A 27,500-nucleotide genomic window follows, 5' to 3' on the forward strand; every position below is an offset into this window, starting at 1 on the left:
TGCTATTATTTGTAACCTTGTCTAGTTTGAGTTCCACTGTTAAAACAATTTATTTTATATATATATATATATATATATATATATATTGTTTGGGTGTACAAATGGGAGAGAAAGAAGTACTCAATACATGTAGTGGTGTATTTATTTATTTGTTTGAATTTGAAGATACATTTCACTCTGTTGCTTTTCTGAATGTCCTACTCTCGTCTGTATGCATTTCAGCCAGGTCTCAAAAGTGGCTGCTCTTCTTTTTCTGTTTCTTTCTCTACCCCCATCCACATTCTTTGCTACTTTACATTACTGGGTCGAACACAAGAACGAGAAGAGAAAACTTCGAGAGTAGCAACAGTGTGTCTTCAGTTTCAAACAATGTGTATGTGTGTGTGTGTATGGTGTGGTGTGGTGTTTAATCTTTTGCTGTTTCTCTCCCCATTTTTTCTCTGTATGGTGCTGTCATCAGCTGCATGCTGCTTCTTCATTAATTTCCCTTTGCTCTGTTACCTCCCATTTGCACCACTCTGCCTTCTATTTTGTAGTCTGCATGCTGCTAGCCACTGCTTCATTAATGTGTACATGCTTTATTACAGTTTCTGTTGCAATTCTGTTCCAAACTTGTGCAGTTTTGCAAAAAGAAAAAAGAAAATCCTGCAGAAAAGAAATATTTTTATTTGATTATCAAAAACTTATTTTTGTACATATATGTATATATGCTTGTATATATATATATATATATATATATATACACACTCACTCACAAATATATGCATTTATAAATATATATGAAAATGTGTATGTTTATACATGATGATAATGATTTCTGAGACTAATTATATAATTGTAATTTGCTTTAATTAGTGCTGTTTTGGTATTTTAGGTGTGTTTATTGTTTAATTAATCTTTAATTACTTACTAATTTTAGGGTTGGTTAAAACAGTTATTCCCTTCATCCCTTTTGAGACCTTCTGCCTCTGTTACACGTCATTATTACTATAATTAATCGCTTTCCTGTCGAGTGTCAAAATCATTGCAACATGAGATCTAATGTTTCTCGGTATAGAGTTTCAGCTCTTTTGTTCTAAGTTCACACCTCTGGCAAAGTTTAACCTGCCTCCTCTTTCTCTTTTTCTATGAGTGTTGATAGAATAAGTACCAGCTGCATACTGGAGTTTATGAAATTAATTATATGTCTCCCTCCGTGGCTGCTTATAGGTTCTGTGTCTCCTCTACAGCAGCACATACTTAGTTTATAAATATACCAAGGTTGGCTTTGTCTTCTTCATCCCTTTCAGGGTCAATAAAATAAAGTACTTAGTCAATTACTGGAGTTGATTTAATTGACTAACCCCTCCCCTCAAAATTTCTGACCTTGTGCTGAAATCAGAAACAATTATGAGGTGACGATGGTGAGCTGGCAGAAGTGATTAGAACGTGGACAAAATGATTTGTAATATTTGTTCCATCTCTTTACGTTCTGAGTTCAAGTTCTGCTGAAGTCAACTTTGGCTGTCATCCCTCTGGGGTTAATAAAATAAAGTACCACTCAAGTACTGAGGTCAATGTAATCAATTAACCTCTTTCACACTAAAATTGCTGGACTTGTGCCAAAATTTGAAGCAATTATTATTATTATTGTTGTTTAAGATGTAATACAGTATCCAATATCATGATGTTGTTAATTGAAGATGTTGTCTACCGGAGGTGGGGTACTGCCAAATTACTATTATTATTATTATTATTATTATTATTATTATTATTAATATTATCATTGTTGTTGTTATATATTCCTAGAAAAGTACCACAGTCTCTAGAGAAATATATCCGTTTCCGTTATGGTATAGTTGGGTCCCATTTCCTTTTGTAGCAATCAAAAACAAACACACACAGATACACACACATGCTCATGTATATTCTTTCAAAGACTGGTTCTGTTTTCTTTCTAGATCAAAAGTGGAGAGCCAATAAAAATCAATTGACTGGTCTCCCTGTTTTATGAGTTGAGAAATATTTAGTTCATTATTTGCCACTGTAATGTTTGGCAGTTTTGATTCAAGGTCTAATCTTCACCTTGAAAACCCATTAAACAAATCCTATTAATTAATCCCAAGATCCACCATAACATGGTCCAGCAAAGTTGAGTGTTTAGCTCCACATGTGTTGCAAGTTCAAATCCTACCAAAGTTGTATTTGTGATGAAATTGGCAATTGACTTTACAAGTAGCTATTAACTACTTGTAAAGTAGTTAATAACTACTTAAGTAAAATATCTGTAGTTTCTAATAAAGTAACCAATTTAGAAAACACAGTTCTCTCCTGTCAACTTAAACCCCCATACCTTTCTGCCCCTTGTGTCTTACTTTTTCTACTTTCACTGTTCTTTGGTGATGGTTATTTTTTTCCTTCTTATCTCTCCTTCAAAATATTAACTCTACCCTTCCACTAACCTCTTGTTAAATACCTTCCCAAGACTAAATCTGTCTCCAACCCCCTTTTCACTTCATTTCATTCTTATAACCTTTTGGTATGTATTCCAAAAGTCTTTTCTTCTCTTGCTATTTTTATTATTATTATTATTATTATTATTATTATTATTATTATTTGTTTTTTAATTTCATATTTTTATCATTTCTATCCACAATGTCTACTTTGTCTTTTTTCATCTTTCTTTCTTTATGATTTTAAATACTTTGCTGAAAAATTTTCTTTATTGATTTACACACAAACACAGACACCTGGTAATGCTCTACATATTGTTAGACAGCTCATGTAACATACACGCATGCAGTATATTTCATAGCATCACATAGCTCATGCATCAGGCACACATTTTTTTTGCACAATATCATGTAGCTCATGCATTACACACACACACACACACACACACACACACACACACACACACAACCCTAGATACTACTCGATGGTTATGTATTACACACATAGTATTTTATAGTATTACATTGTGTGTGTGTGTGTGTGTGTGTGTGTGTATGTATCTCTCTCACACACATAGACACAAAATATCAGCAGCAGCAGTAGCCTTGTTAACCACCCCTTGTTACCCCACCACTGTGTTGGGATGCACACCATTAATAGCTGCAGGTAAACAAATGTCTGTTTTGGTCTACTTCACATTGTTTTCTTTGTTGTCATTCTCAGTGGAGCCTACCGGACAGTAGAGAGAGGGGGCAGCATCCCTAGATTACCAAACTGCACCCTTGCAATAAACTGGTGCATATCTAAATATGCAGTATGTTCTTACATTATATATGAATATATATGGCATTAGGAAGGGCATCCAGCCGTAGAAACCACGGCCAATCAGACTGGGACCTGGTGCAGGGCTCTAGTTTGCCAGCTCTGCTCAAACTGTCCAACCCATGCCAGCATGGACAATGGTCGTTAAATGATGATGATTATATGTACTACTAGATCTTTGATTGCATTTAGATGTGCACTGTAAGAAATGAGTTTGGGAAATTATAATATTAATGGTGGAGGCGCAATGGCCCAGTGGTTAGGGCAGCAGACTCTCGGTCATAGGTTCGCGGTTTCGATTCCCAGACCGGGCGTTGTGAGTGTTTATTGAGTGAAAACACCTAAAGCTCCACGAGGCTCCGGCAGGGGATGGTGGCGAACCCTGCTGTACTCTTCCACCACAACTTTCTCTCACTCTTACTTCCTGTTTCTGTTGTGCCTGTAATTCAAAGGGTCAGCCTTGTCACACTGTGTCACGCTGAATATCCCCGAGAACTACGTTAAGGGTACACATGTCTGTGGAGTGCTCAGCCACTTGCACGTTAATTTCACAAGCAGGCTGTTCCGTTGATCGGATCAACTGGAACCCTCGACGTCGTAAGCGACGGAGTGCCAACAACAACAATATTAATGATAGCTAATCTTGAACATTTGGTTTGAATCCAGTCTAAGAATCTTGTACACCTATCCAGAATTAAGACACCTGATTACGATCCAGTCAGGAACCATGTACACATATCTAGGATTAAGACATTTGATTGTGATCCAGTCAGGAACCATTTATACATATCTAGGCTTATGATCCAGTCAGGATTTGTGTACACATAGTTAGGATTAAGACAACTGATCGTGACTAGCATTTCAAACCAACTGAAACTTTGTACAAATGTTGATATTGTAAAAAATATTGATGTGGTTATTATGCATGCATGCACACACACACACACACACACACACACACACACTGGTATACACATACTCAGAGGCACACATATACACAATTACAAAGGTAAATGTGCATATTCACATAGACAGAGGTTCACACACATACATATAAACATATACATACATGTATATACATTTATATACATAAATGTATGCAAACACACATGCAATATAAACATATACATACATGTATGCAAACACACTTGCAATATGCACCTTAATTAAGCATCAATGAAATACTTATTATTGGGTTGTAATTATATTTCTTAATTAACAGAACTGAAAGGTCAGTTTTTCTTCTGAAAAAAAAAAAAAAGAACAAACAAGACAAAAAAAATTCTGCTTTTCTCCTGTGTACATAGGTCCGAAACGCGGCACACTGAAGGCTATGATGTCAGCATATAACAGTTGTGAAGCAATGCTCGAAAATTTGAGCAGTGGTAGCAGTAGTGATGGTGATAGCATGGACGATGGTGGCGAGGATGACAGTGGTGTCGGCATTGGCGGTGCCGTTGCTGGTGGATACAGCAGCTTCACTTCTATTGCCAGTGACAAAGCCATTGTTTTCACTCTGTCGTCTTCCGCCGGCTCTGCTTCTCCGAAGGGTTACAGGTCGCCACCTTCTTCTTCTGCTTCCTCCTCTTCCTCCTCCTCTTCTTACCGGACCCCACCTTTGGGTAGTCACTTGCCCGAACACTTTGATGACAATGGTATGCATGCAATCATTTTAAATAGTTGCTTTTTTCTTTATTTGTATTTGCTTTTGTTTTATTTGATTATTTGTTGTTGCTGTATTCTTTAAATATTTTTGCATTTTCAATTTTTTTAATACCCTCAAAACCCCATGTATAGATTTTATCCTGTCTGATACTCTTCTCAAGTTTGGAGTCTATATTGTCTTAAAACCCCTATAGTACAATGGGTATGTATGTATATATATATATATATATATATATATATATATATAATTGTTAAACAGGACAGTAAACATTAAGGCAGGGCAATATTGTTATAGGAAGAAAGTCAAAATCTTACACCTGTTTCTGGGATATCCCCGAGTAAAGGATATTCTGTCATCAGAGACAAATAGGGAAAACTTATATAACTTTGTGGTTTGGCAAAAGAGACCGATAGAATAAGTGCTAGACTTACAAAGAATAAATCCTGGGGTCTATTTGTTCGACTAAAGGCTGTGCTCCAGCATGGCTGAAACAAGTAAAAGAATAAAAGAATATACATACACACACAATGTTGCACAACACTAATATAATCCAATGAATAAGTTTTTAATTTTTTATTTCATATGAAGGTGCACATATGGTTTTGTGGTAAGAAGCTTGCTTCCCAACCACCTGGTTCCAGGTTGAGTCCCATTGCGTGGCACCTTGGGCAAATGTCTTTTACTATAGCCTCAGGCTGACCAAAGCCTTGTGCGTGGACTTGGTAGGCGGAAGCTGAATGAAACCCATTGTGTGTGTGTGTGTGTGTGTGTGTGTGTGTTCCCACCACCACTTGACAATCAGTGTTGGTGTGTTTACATCCCCATAACTTAGTGTTTCAGCAAAAGAGACTGATAGAATAAGTACCAGCCTTGAAAAAAAAAAGAAGTACTGGGGTAGATTCATTTGATTAAAAATTCTTCAAGGTGGTGCCCCAGCATGACTGCAGTCTAATGACTGAAGCATGTAAAAGATAAAAGATAAAATTTGCAGATATATGAGGATTATACTAAAAGACATGCAAAAATGGACATAACTTTTCATTAACTGACAGAGGTTATTTAAGTTGCACATGTTGGTTGAGTAACTTTTTCTCTAAACAAAGGTATGACTCAAATGTAGTCTTCATTAGAAGCAGTGTATTTGTACCATTGTTGGACCAAACCCATGAATCCTCTTCGAAAAACTTCAGTTATGCACTGTTGTACCTAATTCTTCATAACCACTTCCCTTCATCTGTGTCTTCAAATCATTGTCCCTGAAGACTGACCAAGCAGGTGGAACTCTGAGAGTGCCAGGTCTTGGCTGCACAATGAATAGGGGACTTCTGACCAATTCAGTTTGTTGATTGCCTGATTTATTGCCAAAGAATTGTTCCATTCCCATTGTCATGGTGAATGAATTCTTGTTTGGTTTCTTCATCCTAATAGCTTCTTTAAGCTTTTTGAGTAGCTCAGTGTACTCTTGCTGTTCTTGGTATGGTCATATTCCAGAAAATCAAAAGGAATGATACCCTTGTCATCTCAGAAAACAGTCACTGTGACTTTGATTTTTCCATTTCTCAGGCTTTGGAGAAGAAGTGGACTGGGCCTTCATTTCCTGACCGTATAGATATGATCATATTTCATCCCCTGTTACAAGATCAAGAAGAAGAAAACTGCTTTGGCTTCAAATGCTTCTAGCAGATTGGAGCAGATTTTTACCCTCCTCTTCTTATAATTCTGTGTCAACTGTTGAAGTACCCAGTTTGCACATACTTTCCAGTACCCAAAGTCTTCCATTATCTTTTGTAATGCATTGTGACAACAGTCCAGTTGTGCAGCAAGTGTATGAATTATGACTAGTCTCTCTGTGTTAGTCAAATTGTCCACTCACTAGCAATTGGTGTCAGAGGTTACAGTTGATAGTCACTTACTGCATTGTTCATCTTCAATACTGGTTTCTTGTTTTTAAACTCTTGTCGGTGTTGTCATCTCTGTGAACAACCTGTAACCTTCTGTGGAAGTAAGACAGCCTGCAGTCTCCTTTGCAAAGGAGTCAATGATGGTATGTTGCTTCTGCTTGGAACCCATTATTTGCCTGCAGTGAAGGGGTACAAGATGAAGGGTTACTGTGGAAGAAGAGTTATTCTAAAAAGATATGCAATTTGAACCAGCTGTCAGTTGATATTAAAAAAAATCACGCCCACATTTGTATGGGTTTTGATATAATTCTTGTATAAATAAAAACTAAATCTTCTAAAAATAATAGTTTTATTACATTATTAAGGTTGTATTTCTTCGTAAAAGTTAGTGCATGTGTGTGTGTGTAAAAGGACTTTCTTACCTAAAGCATGGATCGCTGTGTGGTAAAATGTTTGCTTCCCAACCACATGGTTCCAACTTCAATACCACTGTGTGGCACTTTGGGCAAGTGTTTTCTACTAAAGCCTTGAGCTGACCAAAGCCTTGTGAGTGGATTTGGTAGATGAAAACTAAAAGAAGCCCATTTATGTGTGTGTGCTGAGGTCAATTTTGCCTTATGTTCCTCCAACATTGATGAAATAAGTTACTGGAGTTAATGTAATCAATACCCACCTATCCCTAAATTGCTGCCCTTCAGCCTAAATTAGAAATAATTATTCAAGCCCCTAATTTTAATTTTAATGAAAAAAAAGGTCATATTTATACATGGAGTTTTATAGTTCTTATTTTTCTTTTATGTTGATTATTATTATTGTTGTTGTTGCTTTGGTTGAGTCTGTGTATTAATTTAAATATTACTTAGCTTGCGAATGTAGAATGAACTTCATGGTCATCTTATTTACTGAGCCTCATAATCATCCACACACACTCATGCAATCACAATCGCACCTCACTCAGAATCATGCAATCTGTATTCCCTCACAAATGCTCTCTCACTCACTTTTTCATGAACCCTTACTCTTAATTTAACTTACACTTCAACTTGCTATTATACACACATTCACTAAAGTTCATAGATTCAGTTTTACTTACCTTATCCAACATGAAATGCTGAGTTTAGTGTAGGAATCCTGCATGATATAAGATAAGAGTGAGGTTTTCCTACATTTTACTGCAAGGTATTCTGAGGCTATTTGAGTTGAAGAGAGAAGTGTTTTTAACTATAAACACAACTCTCAGTGACAGAGTAGGAACTATTGAACCTTTAATATCTGTAAAGGCTTTGGTCTGAAGGAAAGGGCTTTGTATACAGCCCTTTTTTAGTCCTTCCTTGGTTCTCTGTAATTTTCTCATGTACCTTATATATGCACACATTTGTTTGTTGGCATTCAAGATTTTAGATCTTTTCTTATGAATACTTTATCTAAGACAAACTCGGCAGTCCATTCCCCATTCCAAACTCTGTGCGTGTGTGAGAGTGCATGTGCACACATATTTATATATAACTGGAGAGGAGTTTCAGTCCAGCATTGCAAATCAAGACCACAATCACCAGTTTTATACCCACTGTTGCTGCAACTTGCAGTGAAGTGTTGTGGCAATCTTTTGGTAACCATTTACAACTAAGTGGATTACATTATTTGAGAGTTATCTTGGACACAGACATTTAATGAAATATGGGAACTTCCACATGGTTGTTCAGTATGCTGAAAATGGCAACCACATCTCATTACAAATCTCTTTATGAAAATGTCTTTAAAAAAAATGGGATGTATAATGATGTAGTTCTTGCTACCAGTGTCTGAATAAAAGTTAGTGATTACAGCTGGAATGTCTCTGATCAAAGAGCTGACACTGGGATTAACCAACTTTCAATAAAGTATCTGACATGAATGCAGTAGTATATATATATATATATAAAAGATGTTACATAATTCACAAATGTAGTTTCTAATATGGGCACAATGATAGAAATCTGGCAGGAGAGTGTTTAGGAAGCACTTAACCAGTACTTTATTTTCTTGACCTAGGAAGTATGAAAGGCAAAGTTGACTTTAGCAGGATTTGAACTCAGAATGTAAAGAGCTAAAACAATACTGCAAAGCATTTTTTTTTTCAATACTCTAATGATTTTCTCAGTTCACTGTTCTGTTATTCACAAATAATAGTTAAAGGTCTGGTTGAGAATTGAACCACTGACTGTGGTGGTTTGACATTAGGACCTTTCTCTTCTGCATTTTAGTTTTGTTCATTGCACTCTCTATATCATTCTGTAAATTAGAAATTAGTTAGCAAACAGCTGTTTGCTCTCCACCTCTCTTCACATGAAACTGTTGTGGAAGGAATCTGACCACCCCCACGTGACTGAAAGTGGACTAACGCATTCAATAAAATAAAGAAACTGTGTGAACTGCTGAGCAGTTGACAGCGTTGATCATCCATATTGGTTAACTGTATTAGTTTAATATCATAACTGCGTTTGGTGTAGTACAGAGTACATTCTGTGTGAACATTAATTTTATCAAAGGTTATTCTAGAAAACCATATCCAAATATTTATTTGGGTAATACTAGTCTTACACCTGACCTGTACACCCATGTCATAACAGAAGCAAGCATCAATAATTTTGCAGACAACAATTTTCATATTAAGTGAATTTAGCTTCAATCATGCTGAGAGATGGTGTTTGTTTGTTTTTTCTTTTATTTTTCTTTATTTTATTTTTTTTGCTTCTTATTACTGTTGTATTATTGTTGCTTCAATATGTGAGTGTAATTTTAAAAAATTTTTACTTGTGCTTGTAGGGGCCATAGTTTGTTGTCCTTGATTCAAAAGACATATAGGTATGGTTACCTAACAGTGAAGGCATATGAGTAATGGTGCTTAAGCCTCCCCATAACCATAACACTAACTCAGTTTTTGTCCTTGGGTAGCAACTGGTATTTCCTATTTGCTTTCAATTGGAAAGTACTAAAAAATGGCTAATATTTCCTTCAAACTTTGCTTTTGTTACATTTATTCAAACACCAAAGAATCCCCTCTCAGCACATGACTACAATGCTCCCCCACTACTCCTGCTCATGATCAGAGATGTACATATTGTCAGCCACTAATGGACATACTCAAGTGATTATGGTCAAGCAACTGACAAGCAAATTTGTGGTATTGAGTAGAATATTTGCTATAATGATATTTCTGCTTCTGCAACTCACCACTGAATCTGTCTGAAATGTAATGGAAAATAAGTAAGTTTCGAAACATTGATGTCCAGGACAGAAAAGCAAAGTGTGAAGGGAATAGTAGTCATTTCCTTTGATTTCTAGATAGAAGCAAATATGAAATAACATTGACCAAAGACAAAAGAAATTGTGTCACACTGTAATTTATGAGGAAAACATTTGTCACACTATCAGCTTATCTTTGGGGTGACAGGTCAGCTCTGCTATCCTCACATCCTCTTATGCACTTAAACTATTATTAGTGAACACCATAAATTCCAGTGTTCACATGGTATTACATGTGAGAATTTCCCACATTCATTGTGGACCCAATCTCTCACCAAAGATATCACAAATGAAGGGTTTTGAACACCATAAATTCCAGTGTTCACATGGTATTACATGTGAGAATTTCCCACATTCATTGTGGACCCAATCTCTCACCAAAGATATCACAAATGAAGGGTTTTGAACACCATAAATTCCGGTGTTCACATGGTATTACATGTGAGAATTTCCCACATTTATTGTGGACCCAATCTCTCACCAAAGATATCACAGATGAAGGATTTTGAACTCAGTACTATATAAACTAAGGGAATACTTGTTAACTATACAGTGCGTTTAGTTGTTTGTGTTAGTGAGATGTACCTCCCATCTATCCTAATTATTTACAATTAGCTATACCTCCTATCCATAGTACCTTTTTACAGTAGTATGCCCCATCTGTGGTGCTTGCTTAGTTATATCTCCCATTTGTGGTACTTATTTATTGTTAGCTGTACTTCTCATCTATGGTACTTATTGGCAGCTATATCTCCTATTTGTGGTACCTATATAGTTAGCCGTACCTGCCATCCATAGTACTTCTTTATAGCTAGCTGTAACTCCTGTATGTGATAGCTGTTTACACTTTCTCCCTGTTATACCTAAAAGACCTCCTTTGGTCATGAATGACCATGGGATTACACCTAGAAAGTTAACCTTCAAGGCACAAGTCCGGGCAAGGTTATTTATGGAAGACCAGTAGATAATGCAATCAGTGGTGCACTATACTTTGAAAAAATTAAAATTGGATGGTCATGAATGGAATGCCTTTGATCATAGGTCTGCTTGACTTGGGGCTTAACAGCAGCTATAACTTGTATTTTTGTTTCCATCTGCTGGAATGAATTTAACTTTGAATAATGTTCGCTAGACTGTAGGCTAATTTCTTAAGACCAGTTTACTTCCTCTAGACAAATTAATTTTTCCTACATCAAGCAGTGTTATTATCTTGTTGGTTTACCTGCTGATGTCTTATGAATCACTGATGAAAATCATAAAGACTGAAATATATCTGGCATTGTCTCCCTTACTTGCTGAAATAAATAAATGAAACAATATCAGTATTAGCTGTTGACTAGCATTGATTTTCCCCTCCCCCACCTCATCATAATTATCTCCACTAGAATATTTATTGTAGGGATTATTAAAATAATAACACTAACTTAACTTGTTTATTCATCATATGCCATCTCTTCTTTAAATACTTCTAATTCTCCATGCCAACCGATGTACTTCATTGTGCATTTACTCAATGATTCCTTCACCACTCCTTTGATAAGTGTGGTGAAATGTGTACTTCACTGATGAGGTCATGGTAACATTGAAACCTGTCTGGAGTTGTCTTCCATATTAAGTAAAATAATTAAAACAGTAATTTAATCTTTTTTCAATATTCTTTTTTTGTTTTCCTTCACTGCATATTTATTTCTAGCAATATTCGTGATATTGCTTTCATTAAAATTATATTAGAATTAACTTAACTATCACTATTTTGTCTATAGATAAACTGGGTATACATCATTTTGAAACACCTCTGGTGTGTGTGTGTGTGTGTACATACATGCATACACACATATTCTCATTATTTTACTATTTTCTCTTAAATATAGATGTTTGTTGTTGTTACTATTGCTGCTGCTACTATTACTACTGTTGTCTTTGTGGTTGTTGCTACTGCATGTGTTGCTTGTTAGCTTAATTACCATTACCATTACATCATACTCTCCCCTTCTTGATGACTCCACCCCCCACACTACTCCATTAAATCATATCCCCCTCCATGACTATCACCACCTGCCATCATCCTGCTCTCCCAATTCTCCTTCCTTAAATAAAAAGGGAGAGGTCAACAAATAAGTTATGCAAAACTTTTTGATCCCCACCTCATCTACTCACCTTCTTTCTCTCCTCCTCTTCCTTTCTATTTTGTTGACAGGTCAATAATTGTTGACAGGTCAATAATTTCATTGATACTGAGGTAAGGCATGTGTGTTAAAATCAAGGCTAGTGGACCTACTACTTGGCTAGATGGTTACTAAGTTCAAACTTTACTCCGACTCAGAATAAAAAAGCCCTGCTTGATGCTGTCAGAACTTGCTTTTCTTCACAACTTATAAACTTCTATTTGTTTATTAGTTCGAATATTGTTGAACTCTGACCTTCAAGAATTTTAGTCAGTTGTTTATTGATCTCTAAACTGTTAAATTGTGGACTTCAAGAATTTTAGGCAGTCATATATTGATCCCTCCCCCACAAATTGTTGAACTTTACCTCCAAGGATTTTAATCTTGTAGTAACCCCTAAGTCACTGAACTATGACCTTCAATGATTTAAACAGTTGTATATATTGACCCCCAGATCATCAAACAGACACACACACTCACACTTATATACAGATGTATATTTATATACACACACACACACACGTATGCATTGCTAGGTGGACATCTTTGACCATATATCATTTTTACCATCTCTCTCTCTCTTTCACAAATAGTGTTATGTGCATTTGTATGTATATACAATAGTCTGTTTATCTTACACAAATATGCCCACGCCACACGGTGGTATGGAGCTGTTGAACCTCTGTTTCACCCGAGAGCTTATTCTGATCAGAGACCCATGTAGTGTTGTTGCAACTGGTCTTAGCTTCAACAACAACAACAACAAAAGTATTCTGTTTTTGTTTTGTTTTGTTTTTGTTCACAGGAATTTTAGGAAAGATTCCAAACTATCAAACAAAAAGAAAATAATTTTTAACAAAAGATTCTGTTTCTTATCCACCTCATGTCACTAACTCATTATTATCATTACTATTATTATTATTATTTTTTATTCTTCCCTCATTTTTGTTTCCATTTCTTGCCAAGTGTTTCATTATTATTATTATTATTATTATTATTATTATTATTATTATTATTATTATTATTATTACATTTAATGGAATGGCAGATTCAGTAGAGTGTCGGACAAAATGCTTTGTGATGTTTATCCTGGCTCTTTATGTTAAAATCCTGCTGAGGCCGACTTTGCCTTTCATCCTTTCGGGGTTGATAAAATTAGGTACCAGTCAAGCACTGAGGTCATTTTAATTGACTGACCCCCCTCTCCCAGTATCTGAGTGGGGCATACTTAAGTTTAAAAATTATCATCATTTTATTTTATTAGGGATTTTTTTGTTTTGTGTGTTTTTTGTTTTTTTTTTTGTTGGAGATAGAGGCTCTGCTCAGGGCTTTTGTAGGGCTACCAACACCAGCGAGGTCAATGCAGTTTGATTTTTTAATTATTGTTATTAATTAACCCAATTATCAATACAGGTGCAGACATTGAGATATTGTTAGCTGTTGCTTCACTGTGCCTTTGTGCCAGTTCTTGCTTCAGTTTGTCGTTTCCCTTGTCTGTTTGACAGGTGTTCAAGGAAGTGGCTCCATATCTTTTCCAGCACCTTCCAAAAGACCCATGATTGGAGTTCCAGGAGCAGAGAATGAAGCCCTTGAGGCAGCACTAGGCCTTGGAGAGTTAGCAGGACTAACGGTAGCCAACGAAGCAGACCCACAAGCTTATGATGTGAGTATGGAGTTTGGTCACTGGTCCTTACTGTTTGTGCTGTGAGTAGATGTTTTAAAAGATGTATTGATAGGAAAGTTGTGTAGTATGTCATTGTGTACGTGAAATTAATTATAATGGTGCAGGCATAACTGTGTAGTAAGAAGCTTGCTTTCCAACCACACGATTCTGAGCTCAGAACTTACTGCTTGGCACCTTGGGCAAGTGTCATCTACTTTAGCCTTGAGCTAATGAATGCCTTGTGAGTGGATTTGGTAGACGGAAACTGAAAGAAGCCTACTGTATGTATATATATATATATATATGGGAGAATTTACGAAAAAAACAACAGACGAGGACAGGTGGTGTAAACAACAAAAGGATGTATTAGTTTAATGCTCGGGAATAGAGAAAGTCTAATGTTTCGAGCTACGCTCTTCAACAGAAAGAAATAAGGAGAAAAACAAGGAAAAAAAAAATATAAAGGTAGTGGTCAGCGATCTATCATGGTGAATGCCGGACAGAAAGTTCACACAGGAGAGCTAAACAAAGGGGGAGGATATATATATATATATATATATATATATATATATATATAGGGTGTCCACAAAGTCTGGCTACATGGAGTAAATAAAATCATAACATAAACAATTAAATATATGAAATGATAATTTCTTAAAGTATGTGTTAATCCCCGTGTATCCAGACTTTGTGGACACCCTGTATATGTGTGAGTACACACACACACACATATATATACACAAATGTGTAAGAACATCGCTGCAAAAGAAGGTGAAGAAAATAGCACTTGGATACTAAAGATTGAGTAAAATATAGTGTTTCTCTCTGTATTGAACATAAACTTTACGTGTTCCTAATTATTTTGCCAATTTTACTCACTGGTGTGTTTTTACTGATCAGTGGCCACAAATATCACTTGTTTCCTTAATGCCCAGTTTATTTATTATTTATCTTTTTGATTGGGTGTGTGAGTGAGGGCATAATTTTTGATATATTCTACATAATATATATAATCCCTTTAGCTTATTATCTTCTTTGTTTCCCTGCTGGCAGAATCATTAGTACACCGGGCAAAATGCTTAGCAGCATTTCATCCATCTTCACGTTCTGAAATGTGACCAAGATTGACTTTGTCTTACATTTTTTGGGGGTTGATAAAATAAGTACCAGTTGAACACTGGAGTTGTTGTAATTGATGAGTCCTCCTCCCACAAAATTCCAGGCCTTGTGCCTTTAGCAGAAAGGATTATTATTATTATTAGGAGGTGAGGTGACAGAATTCTTAGCATGCTGGGCAAAATGCTTTGTGGCATTTGTTTCCGACTTTATGTTGTGGATTGAAATGCCATTGGAGTTGATTTTGCTTTTCATCCTTTCAGGTTTGATAAATTAAGTATGAGTGAAACGGGGTGCGGGGGATATAATCGACTAGTCCCCACCCCACAAATTTGAGCCCTTGTGCCTCCAGTAGAAAGGATTGTTGTTGCTGTTGTTGTTGTTACTAATGAATTTATACTCTGCCAAGGTTGACTTTGCCTTTCATCCTTTCAAAGTTGATAAAATAAGCACAAGTTGAGTACTGGGGTCAATGTAATCAACTTAGCCCTCCCTGAAAATTACTGGCCTTGTGCCAAAATTTGAAATTACTATCATTAGAATCGTTAGCATGCTGGACAAAATGCTATGTTCTGGGTTCAGATTCTGCCGAGGTTAACTTCGTCTTTCATCCTTTCGGGGTTGATAGATTAAGTACCAGTGAAACACTGGGATTAATGTAATTGAGTAGTCTCCTCCCTATAAATTTGGAGGCCTTGTGCCTCCAGTAGAAAGGATCATTATTTATTTATTTATATATTTATCTAGATATCAGCTCCGAAAGAGGTTTTTCGAAAAACCTGGAATGCCAAATATACATTGCGAAGGTAAGAAGTCTTTTACATTAGTTAATTGTTTATTTATTTATTTATTGATCACTCTCTTTCTTCCTCTATATTTTCTTTCCTTTTTCTTCATTCTCTTCTTTTTGTCTCCTTTTCTTCCTATCTCTCTCCACTTCATCTTCTTCATTCTTTCATCCTCCTTGCTAACAATAATAATGTTCCTCGTTTTTTTTCTTTTCCAGCCATTTTGATGGAGTTAGGTCATTAGCATTCCATCCCATAGACCCTGTATTAATAACAGCATCAGAGGATCACACTTTGAAATTATGGAATCTTCAGAAAACAGTTCCAGCCAAAAAGTAAGTATGTTTGTGTGTGTCAGTGTGGGTGTGTGTCTTGTAATGCATTTATATGTATGTCACCTCACCAGTGCTGCTGCCATCAAAAGAACACTGAGTATACTTTGTAATGTTGTGGAAGAACACTCAGCTGTGTTGTGAGCGATAGATGGAATCTGAAAGAAGCCCATCGTTAACATATATATGTATGTGTGTGTGTGTGTATATACACATATATATATATATGGTCCAACCCATGCTAGCATGGAAAGCGGACGTTAAACGATGATGATGATGTATGTATGTGTGTGTGTGTGTGTGTGTGTCTTTTTGACTGTGTTTGTCTACCACCACTGCTTGACAACTGGGGTTGGTGTGTTTACATCCCTGTAACTTAGCATTTCAGCAAACGTGGCTGATAGAATAAGTACCAGGCTTGAGAAAAAAAGAGTACTGGAGTACAGACATTGGAGCTTGGTGCAGTTCTCAGGCTTGATGGTTTCAGTCAAACCATACAACCCAAATTTTGCCACAAGGGCAGCAGTTTTGCAGGGAGGGGATGAGTCGATTACATCAACCCCAGTGTTCAACTGGTGCTTATTTCATTGGTCCCAAAAGGATGAAAGCAGAGTTGACCTCAGTGGAATTTGAACTCAAAATGTAGTGATGGGTGAAATACTGCTAAGCATTTGACCCAGCGTGCTAAAGATACTGCCAGCTTGACACCTTAACTGGACATTAAATGATGATGATGATGGTTATATGTATGTTGAGTGCATTTGTGTGTGCGTGCATGTTTGAGTGAGAGTTTATTCTTTTACTTGTTTCAGTTACTTGACTGTGGCCATGCTGGAGCACTGCCTTAAAAGGTTTTTAGTCAAAGAAATTTACCCCAGGACTTATTCTTTGTAAGCCTAGTACTTCTTCTATTGGTCACTTTTGCCAAATTGCTAAGTTACAAGGACATAAACACCCCAACATCAGTTGTCAAGTGATGGTGGTGGGACAAACTCAGACACACACAAATACTCACTCACACACACATATACATACAACAGGCTTCTTTCAGTTTCCATCTACCAAATCCACTCACAAGGCTTTGGTGAGGCAAGGCTATAGTAGAAGACACTTGCCCAAGGTACCAAGCAGTTGGACTGAACCCAGAACTATGTGGTTGAGAAGCAAGCTTCTTACCACACAGCCATGCCTGGTATATTTTTAGTGCATTTGTGTGTGAGTGTGTGTACATGAGTGCTTTTCTATGTATGTATGTTTGTTTGTTTGTGAGTGTGTCTGTATATTTAAGCATCTTTATAAGGGTGTTTGGCTGTCAGTAAAGTAAATATGTAACATTCTAAGTAAAAATTCATTGTAGAAGAACAAGAGTGCCTCTGCCTAAAGCTTTAGATATTTCTTCTCATTGTCGACAAACTAAAAAACTAATGTTTTAGAAATTCTAATTTATTTCTTATCCAATATTCAGTCCTTCCCACATGAAGTAATTTTTTTCACAGTCACCTGCTAAAAAGCCATTGCACACTTGCTGTGTTTCTATTTTATTAAATAAAATACATTTGTTCACTGATGTGTAAGTTTGTAGTCGTAGAGGCGCGATGGCCCAGTGGTTAAGGCAGCGGACTCGCGGTTTTGATTCCCAGACCGGGCGTTGTGAGTGTTTATTGAGCGAAAACACCTAAAAAGCTCCATGAGGCTCCGGCAGGGGATGGTGGCGAACCCTGCTGTACTCTTCCACCACAACTTTCTCTCACTCTTACTTCCTGTTTCCATTGTGCCTGTATTTCAAAGGGCCAGCCTTGTCACACTGTGTCACGCTGAATATCCCCAAGAACTACGTTAAGGGTACATGTGTCTGTGGAGTGCTCAACCACTTGCATGTTAATTTCACGAGCAGGCTGTTCCGTTGGTCGGATCAACTGGAACCCTTGACGTCATAAGCGATGGAGTGCCAACAACAAGTTTGTAGTTGTGGCAAATTAACAAAGTTATACATTAATGTATATTAAGTCTACAAGCTAGTAGAATCATTAGCACAGTGGGCAAAATGCTTAGTGGCATTATGTCTGGCTTTATGTTCTGAGTTCAAATTCCACCAAGGTTGACTTTGCATTTCATCTTTTTGGGGTCAATAAAATGAGTACTCGTTGAACACTGGGGTTGACTTACCTCCTCCTCTGAAATTGCTGGCCTTGTGCCAAAATTTGAAATCATATATTAATGTATGTATTTATTAATATATTATTGTATATAATTATTGATTTTCTTTTCTTGCCTCTATCAACAGGACCGCTTCAGTGGATGTTGAACCAGTGTATACATTTCGAGCCCATGAAGGTCCTGTGTTATGCCTTGCTGTTAGCCCTACTGGAGAACAATGTTACAGTGGTGGTGTGGATAACACTATCCGCTGTTGGAATATCCCAATCTCTAGTATTGACCCCTATGATTCTTTTGGTAAGCTCCCCTGTTGTTTTAAAAAAAGAAATTCTCATTTTTTTTTTGTTCTTATTTATTCTATTGTTTTGTTTTGTTTTTAACTGGTGTGGCTGTGTGGCTTCCCGACCACATGGTTCCAGATTCAGCCCCACAGCGTGACACCTTGGGCAAGTGTCTTCTGCTATAGCCTCAGGCTGATTAAAGCCTTGTGAGTGGTAGACGGAATCTGAAAGAAGCCCATCCTATACATATGTATGTGTGTGTGTGTGTATACATACATACATACATACATATATATATATATATATATATATATATATATATATATATATATATATATATATATATATATATATATATATATATATATATATATATATGTGTGTGTGTGTGTGTCTTTTTGTCTGTGTTTGTCCCCCACCACTGCTTGACAACTGGTGTTGGTGTGTTTACATCCCTGTAACTTAGCGTTTCGGCAAACGTGCCTGATAGAATAAGTACCAGGCTTGAGGTAAAAAAAAAGTACTGGAGTCAATTCATTTGACTTGAAATTCAAGGTGGTGTCCCAACCTGGCTACAGTCTCATGACTGAAATGAATGAAAGAAGATTCTATTTTTGTAAGGTTTATCACTCCTTTAGCTTATGACTGTGGTCTTCATTATCTTTGTCTTTTTTTCCCCCTATTATTGGATGGGTGACTGTGCCTTTCTTTTTAACCCTTATAAACCAGCCATAGCCGACCTATATATTCTATCTGTTTTATGTACATACTGGCTAGATTTGACCTCTCACACATATCGTATGATGTCATTCTAGAAAAGAAACAATCACATATTGAAATTTCCAAGTGCCACTTATATATATATATATATATATATATATAAAAATTGCACAAGCATGGTTATGTTATGAAGTTTACTCTCAGCCGATTGGATTTGAGACCAGCCCCACTGCATGGCACTTTGGGAAAGTGTCTTCTAATATAGTTCTAGGTTGATGAAAGACTTGCAAGGGAATTTGGTGGATGGTGTGTGTGTGTGTGTGTGTTTTGCTTGCATTTGTATTATATGAAAGTTGCAAACTACAAGCAGTGTTGTTGTCAGTTCTCTTGTCAATCATCTGCTTGCTTTGTAACCTTGAACATGTAGGAAGCAAGCGATTCCTTCTTTGAGAAACAGGAAAAGGTTAGCATCAGGAAGGGCATCCAGCTATAAAGCAATGCTTCAATAATGTATTTGTAACCATTCCTAACGAGGTAAAGTAAATGTAAAGCACATAAAATGTGTGTGTAGTATATATACATGTATGTATATGTTTGTGTGTTTATAAACCGTGATATATTTCTAAACCATGTTCATAGACAATGTTATTATGTTTATAAATTAAAATGTTCTACAAACCATGTTTATGTGTCTGTAAGCATAATGTTATATCTACAATCCTTGTTTAAATGCCTGTAGTTATATCTTTTTAGATTATGGGCAGAATTCTGGTTTAAGCACTCCATATAACCCTTTATAACTTTTTTTTTATTCGGAGGAATGTTCAGAAAATTTTTGTGAATTTGTGTTCTACACATGGGAATTGTGTGGTTTGAGGGCGATTTAGCTGTTATTTTTAGCATATCTTGCGACCACCTCATAACTTCCTCATTTCTTTGTTACTCTGACATGTATTGATGTTTTTCAATATTTGTCCCCCAATAAACACATTTAATGGAATGATGATGCACCTGAGAGTGGTCCATTGCTGGGATTTAAGTGAAAAATTTAAACTGTCCATATTTTAAACTCTGATTTTTTTAAAAATTTGAAAAAGATTGGAACTCTTATGATTTAATTGGGGTAGGGTTTAAGAAAATTAAAACAGAAAAAAATTTTCGTTTTCATAATCCCCGTTATGAATTCCCGTTTGTACAACACAGATACACAAAATTTTTCTGCAAACTCCTCAAACTAAAAGAAGTTGTGAGAGGTTATAATGTGCAGTGCTTAAACCAGAATTCCACCAAACTTTGTTTATATGCATACAAGCCATTTAAAAACATTTTTTCTCTTCTCTAGATTGCTCAGTTCTGCAAGAAACTTTAGTTGGTCACACAGATGCTGTATGGGGCTTGTCAATACACAGTTCCAGGTCACAGCTGTTGTCTTGCTCTGCAGATGGCTCAGTTAGATTGTGGAGCCCTGGCAGTAAAGACCCTTTACTGTCAGTGTTTAAAGTTGACACCGGTAAGTATCATGGTAATTTCTGTTCATGTTCCTGACATTCCAGGAAGGAAATGCCTTACGTGGACAAGATATTGAGTTGTTAGCAACATTGTACATACTTAGATCAAAAGTTTTAATGCTACTTTGTGGATTGTGGACACTTTTTTGTGTCCTAAGACAAGTAGTTCTATGGTTCTATGGTAATCTGGTTTACCCATCCTGTGAATTAACTTGTAATAGATGGTGCAAGTGTAGTTGTGCGACTAAGTTCACTTCAAAACCACTTAGTTCTGTATGGATCCAGTCCCACTCGGTGGAATCTTAGACAGATGTTTTCTGCCATAGATTAATGAAATGCCTTGTGCGTAGAATTTGGTTGATGGAAACTGTACTTAAGTTCTCCAATCCCAACCCTTTTTCTCTGTGTCTACAAAATATAGCCAGAGACAGAAACAACACTAGCAATAACCCATGAAGTAACAACAGTAATAAACGGCTTAGCTAGAGTTAAACTTTGTTCTTTCCATTTATTAAACAGCATACCATTTTCAATACCCGGAATTCCAAAACTTTCATCACCATAGATAGTGTTCTAGTTTCTCTTGGAAGATGACATAATGTAGGGAAGAAAAGATGAAAAAAAAAAAAAAAAAAAGAAAAGAAACGAAATGAAGAGAAATGAAAAAAGAAATAACAGCATACACAGAAATGTTAAGAGTGACAAAAAGTCAAAACAGACAGAAAAAAGGAAGGAGACGGAAGAGTGGGGAGAAGAAAAAGGAAAAGCTACACCTGAATAGAATAGAAAAGAGTAAATCCATCTGGCTTCACATTCAGGTTGGAGCAATTTGATTCCCTGTATTTTTCCATGAAATGGAAACACTAAGTGACTAAGAACAAAGTCCTAGAAAGAGCCAGCAGTTAAAATATTGAATTGCTGGTCATGAAACATCATCTTTGATGGTCAGGACATGTAGCAAGAATGGTGTTGAGGGCATCCATCTGTAAAAAAAACAAACTAAATCGGGCTGGAACCTGGTGCAGCTCTCTGGTTTGCCAGCTCTGGTCACACTGTCCAACCCATGCCTGCAGGGAAAATGGACATTAACGGATGATGATATCTTATGTCTATTGTTTGGAAATCTTTTGTCACATATCTGTGACCTCTTCAGTTACTGTTTTCATCCACATGTATTCTCCTGCTCTACTTAGTCCATTTGCTAAAGAGGTCACAGATGTGTGATGAAAGATTTGTGGACAATGGACATAAGATAAAATAAGAACAGTAATAAACGAGTAAAAAATGAATATATAACAATGTTTGCTATACAATTTCCTTGTTTAGAATAGTATTTGTATTTGCTCTCCCAGGATTTATACATTTGCATATCTACTCGTGGTTTGTCATTTAAATTTCAAATCATAAATAACTGGACTCCCTGTTAATTATACAATTCTGTGTGTAGTTTGCTCCTAGTTTGTTTCAGTAAAACTGTTTGTTATTCAACTTCTTTGTTTAGAGAACTGGCTGTATATGGATACCACCATATAATTTATATATGTTTATATCTATTTCAGATGATGGGGTTCCTACATCTGTTGACTATGTATGCTGTGATCCAAGTCAAATGGTCACCTCCTATACATCATCTCATACATACATTTTTGATATAGAGACAAAGAAACAAATTCTAAAACTTGACACTAAGCAAAATTCAGGTTGGTTTTTCTCTCTTCTTATTTCTTGCTTTTTTTAAGTTCATGTTTTTTTCTTTCTTTTTTGTTTTTCTCTTTTTTTTTTCATTTTTGTCATCATTTTTCTTTCTCAGTCTCTAATTTCCTCCTCTTTCTTCTCTGTCCTTTTTTCTTTTCTTTTGTCTTTATCTTCCTTTCTTCTCCTTCTTTACATTGATGATAACCCAATAAATCCAATTCTTTTCCAGATCCTAGTTTAAACAATCAGATCAACAGAGTTATCAACCATCCTACATTACCTGTAACTATTACTGCTCATGAAGATAGGCATATTAGGTTTTTTGACAACCACACAGGTAAGATAAACCTTGATAATAGACCTTCGCATACAATGGCCACTTCTAAATTTATGTTTGCTGTTGTTTATCAAATATCAGTAAACACACACATGCACAAAAACAAATTTAAACCTAATCTTGGTTTTTAATGTCCATTTGTTTTCATGCTTAGTCAAGTGTCTTCTGTCAATATCTTCTGTGAAACCTTGTATCCTGAGATCAACCCTCATCCCTGCCACTTCCTGTCTGTCTTTCATGGTAGTTTAATCAGATCACAGTTGTCTCTTCTTCTCTCTTCTGTTGATACCTTCACCAACTTCTCTCAGCTTACTTGTGTTCCCGCTTTCATGCATTTTAATATTACAGATACTGTTTAAGGTGGTGAGTTGGCAGAACCGTTAGCACACTGGGCAAAATACTTAGTGGCCTGTCCAGTTGCATTATTATGAATTTGAATTGGGAACTTGAGTCATGGTGAATCTTTCGTTAGCTGATTACACAACCACAAACACCACCCCTATGGATGCATTGCAGCAAGCACCATTGACTTGGTTGAACTCTTCTGCTACCTCTTCACAATCTATCATGCTGCGGTCCCATGACTTGGCCATATTCCTGGCAAGGTGGCTGGATGGGTGCTATGCCTTGCCAAAGGACAACTTGTAACTATGCAGAGTACAGTCGTCACTCTGTAAGGTACTTTCAAATTACTCACATACCCAGACATTTTTAAATTGACATCTGTTAATTATTTCTGTACCTTCAAGTGTTGCCTATTGGACAACCAGAAATTGAGAAGCTTTGAGGTCAGTAGTTCACATTCTGTTGCTGCCAGTGTGTAGAACTGCTGAAGGGTCTCTCAAATGTGGCCAGTGACCACACTGAAAAAAAGAAATGTTTGACTTTGTGTTCTCATTTTAATATCAGCCTTAAGAAGAAGCACCTAGCATGTTATTGCAAGGAAGACTAGTACTCCTTTTGATACCAACCCACCTTAAATTGCCCTTGGTTCTATGATACAAATTTCCTTTTTTTAACGTGATCTAAATTCTTGCATCAAAATTTCAGTATTATGTTCTGAACACCAAATTAATAACAACAGTTATTTTACATAGTTCTATTTTATTTTCTAAAACAATTTAAATGAAGGCAGTATATTTTATAAGAAATATTATGAAAAAAAGTTTAAGACTTGATAAACCTTGGGATAAACAGTAGCCAGTAGAAACAGCCTGAATCTTATTTTAATGGATGTAACTAATTTGTTGTGAGAAGATAGTGAATGAGATAAAGGGCAGTTAACTTTTGGAAGACCGTGCAATATGCTTAATTCTGCAAGATGTCAGAAGTGTGTCGTGTGTTGAGAGAGGAAGGGGGAGAAAAATTTTTAAATAGAGAGGAATTAAAAATCATGGAAAGTGAAGTACTGGTTAAGAAAGGGTTTTATTTCACACCATGACAATTATAGTTAACAGGAGCAATGTTTTATATCAATTGTTCGTTTGTAGTAATATTAGTAAGGTCAGTGATAACTACTGCAGCTTTAATTCTGTTTTTGAAAATATTTCCATTGAAGAAGCACACTGCCCAAGTGTTTCATATAAAATAATGAAGAGTTTGCTGGGATTTAGTGAAAATAATCTCTGTCTTTATTATTTAGGGTTATGTTTCAAATGACTTATTGAAAGATTTTTAAAATAATAAATAAAAATAACAGAAGTTTTAAATATGAACATTAGCCAGAAGTAATGCATATCTGGTTAATTAGATACATGTATATGTGTGGTGAAGGAAGTGTGTAGAATTATGTGTATGGGCAGTGTGTTGAATTTGTGTTTGGATTTCTGTGGTGTGGGCATGAGCTAGGTCAGAATGGTTCAAGTGTATGTAAGTATTCTCACATTGAATTACTTCAGGTTGCTTATGAGCCATCAGCATTACACATACATCTCCAGGGTCAATGAAGTAGTTTACTTGACTTGCTAGAAATAGGAACCGAATCTCCCTCAGATATCTAACTCATTACTATTAAAAAAAGATAATGTTGAGCTGAGTTCCTTGAACATAGGAAAAAGATAGCTGGAGGGTCATTGGTCATAATTTAGTTTAGCTGGATGATGGTTGACCTGGAGCTAAACAACAACAAAATAAAGTAATCGCACCAGACATAAACACCTTGCAACTTCAAAAACTGTGACAAACCCATAACAGCACTTCCACACAAACAACAAACAAGCAATAACCCCCAAGAAATGTTATGAAAATACAAACATCTCCACTACAACAACAAGAACAGACATACTCACTCCCATCTTCAGAGTCACCACTACCAAAACCTGCCCACCACAACAGAATTGAGTTCCTAAAACCAAGGTGCCACCTATAAAGCATTGGTATGGTTGCTGGTGTCATGTAAAAAGCACTGGTAACGGTGCTATATAAAAAGCACCCAGTACATTCTGGTTGGTATTAGGAAGGGCATCCAGCTGTAGATACCAAGCCAAAACAGACTGTTGAACCTGGTGTGGCTCCTGGCCTTGCCAGTTGTTGTCAAGCCATCCAACCCATGGAAGAAGGATGTTAAATGATGATGATGATTACTTTCAACACAATCATCACCAGCATTATCATCACTCTCATTGCAATGTTCACCACCATCAGTATCACTGTCATCATCGTCATCATCATTATTGTTGCCCATAATAAATAACTGTTCTCTGTGTTGATCAACTAAATATGTTTTTTTTTTCTGTTTTAGGAAAAATGGTTCATTCGATGGTTGCCCATTTAGATCCCGTGACTAGCCTGGCTGTTGACCCCAGTGGCTTGTATCTCTTATCAGGGAGTAAGTATTGATAAACACCTCCTTCTTTTTAATCCTTTCAGTGTGTTCAATATCAAGTTTCATAATGATATCACAGCGTTTTATACTGTCTGTCTATATTATGGAAGTTAGTGCTAACATATTTATTAACAATGACCATTAAAAAAATTAACAGGAAATATACAGTTAGACAGTTGAGTGTTAACATATCTAGTTGATAGCTAAGTTATTTTGTTTTTTAATTTTTATATATGTGCTGGCTTAGAAAGCAGTAGCCTTGAGTGGTTTGTGGCCTTGAGTCACTCTGACTAATGATGAGATTAATGCCATTTATGTTCCTCTCGAATCATTTCTAATCAGCATGTGCAGGGAAAGACATGAAGCAGAGAGAAAGTTCCGGGAGGATAATGTCCTGGGAAGGAAGGATTATGTATTATGATTAGTGCAGAGTTTGGTTTGGTGTAGAACACACGAAAGGGAATGAAAGGAGAAGAGACAAGTAGGTCAGGGATGTGTTTGAGTGTAGGAATAATGACCCTAGCAGTTCTGAGGAACCTGTCTAATGTAAGGAGCATTTAAAAGTTAACCAAAAATATAGATATTGGTCAGAATGACGGACGGACAGACAGACAAGCAGGCAGATAGAGAGATGTAGAGAAGAAAGTGAGAGGAGGGTGAAATGGGATTGGCCACCCACACTTTTTTCTGCAAAATAGGGGTAGTTTATCCTGTTCAGGCTATATTATTAGCATTATCCAGCGTTTGAGAATTTAAAATCACTTCTTTAATTTTCTAAGACGTCTCAACGCTTCTAAAGCAAACTTCGTTTGTTTGTTTACATTTATCGTAATTTGAATTTATATATATGAAAAAAATGTGAAAAGCATCGGTGGTGCAGGGGAATCTCCAATGAGAGCCTGTCAGGAAACCCCACAAATCCAGGTTTACTTTGATCGCCAAGGACTTAAGCCCCTGCCCAACTGTGGTTCTCTAATCTGCAGGCATATGTATAGAGTAGAGCCATTCACTCTAACCATTTCTGCCAGTCGTTTGATGAATTCACTGGGAGAGGGCACCTTCACCTTCAACTTTGCAAGTTGCTGAGGGATTGATTAAAAAGGAAGGCATATTTCCTCAATCCTTTCAGCATCATGCACCACAATCTTTTTTTGCCATAGCCATTACACAGAGGAACATTGGCTACCCTGCTTTGTTAAAACATGGGTGATGGAGCAATCCTCATGATGGACTTGGCCAATAGTCATATTTATCATTCATGCTACAACAGCTGTTCAGTATAACTCTTCAAGTGAACAATGCTTAGACACTGCACAAATGCATGCAATATAGGCACGTGGTAAGAAGTTTGCTTCCCAACCACATGGTTCTGAGTTTAGTCCCACTGCATGGCTCTTTGGGCAACTTTTCTTCTGTGGTTGATAAATTATGTACCAGTCATATATTGAGGTCAGTCTGATCAGCTGTTCCCTATACTCCAAATTTGTGCCTATCTGTAGAAACTCTGCCAAATCGGACTGGAGCCTGGTGTTGCCATCCGGTTTCACCAGTCCTCAGTCAAATCGTCCAACCCATGCTAGCATGGAAAGCGGACGTTAAACGATGATGATGATGATGATGATGATTAGAAATTAATATAGTCATTCTTCTTGTACATAAGGGAGACAACTCCAGACATGTAATGCACACCTAGTAGCTGATGTTAGTCTCCAATTCTATCAATAGTCAATGGCAGTCAGCTGTTGATAGTCTCACCAGTACATATATAAGGGTTGTTTAAAGGTGACAACAAGCTGGAGTAGTGGGG

General features: G+C 36.5%; 1 protein-coding gene across 10 annotated transcripts in view; it reads left to right on the forward strand.

Annotated features, from left to right (window-relative positions):
• The window catches only part of LOC106882575 (striatin-3), a 267,291-nt gene that overhangs the window by 237,629 nt on the left and 2,162 nt on the right, over nucleotides 1-27,500 (forward strand). For 3 of the 10 annotated variants that reach the window (XM_052976853.2, XM_052976855.2, XM_014933292.3), the window contains 9 exons: nucleotides 4,563-4,910; nucleotides 13,778-13,935; nucleotides 15,799-15,857; nucleotides 16,058-16,174; nucleotides 18,456-18,625; nucleotides 20,672-20,839; nucleotides 22,397-22,537; nucleotides 22,762-22,869; nucleotides 25,610-25,696. In XM_052976853.2, the coding sequence (XP_052832813.1) occupies nucleotides 4,563-4,910; nucleotides 13,778-13,935; nucleotides 15,799-15,857; nucleotides 16,058-16,174; nucleotides 18,456-18,625; nucleotides 20,672-20,839; nucleotides 22,397-22,537; nucleotides 22,762-22,869; nucleotides 25,610-25,696 (1,356 nt within the window). The remainder of the gene's footprint in view (nucleotides 1-4,562; nucleotides 4,911-13,777; nucleotides 13,936-15,798; nucleotides 15,858-16,057; nucleotides 16,175-18,455; nucleotides 18,626-20,671; nucleotides 20,840-22,396; nucleotides 22,538-22,761; nucleotides 22,870-25,609; nucleotides 25,697-27,500) is intronic. The other 7 variants (XM_052976854.2, XM_089341082.1, XM_089341084.1 and 4 more) reach the window with 3 other exon arrangements.

This window comes from Octopus bimaculoides, chromosome 24 (genome assembly GCF_046866305.1).
Source record: "Octopus bimaculoides isolate indiv1 chromosome 24, ASM4686630v1, whole genome shotgun sequence".
NCBI classification, from domain to species: domain Eukaryota; kingdom Metazoa; phylum Mollusca; class Cephalopoda; order Octopoda; family Octopodidae; genus Octopus; species Octopus bimaculoides.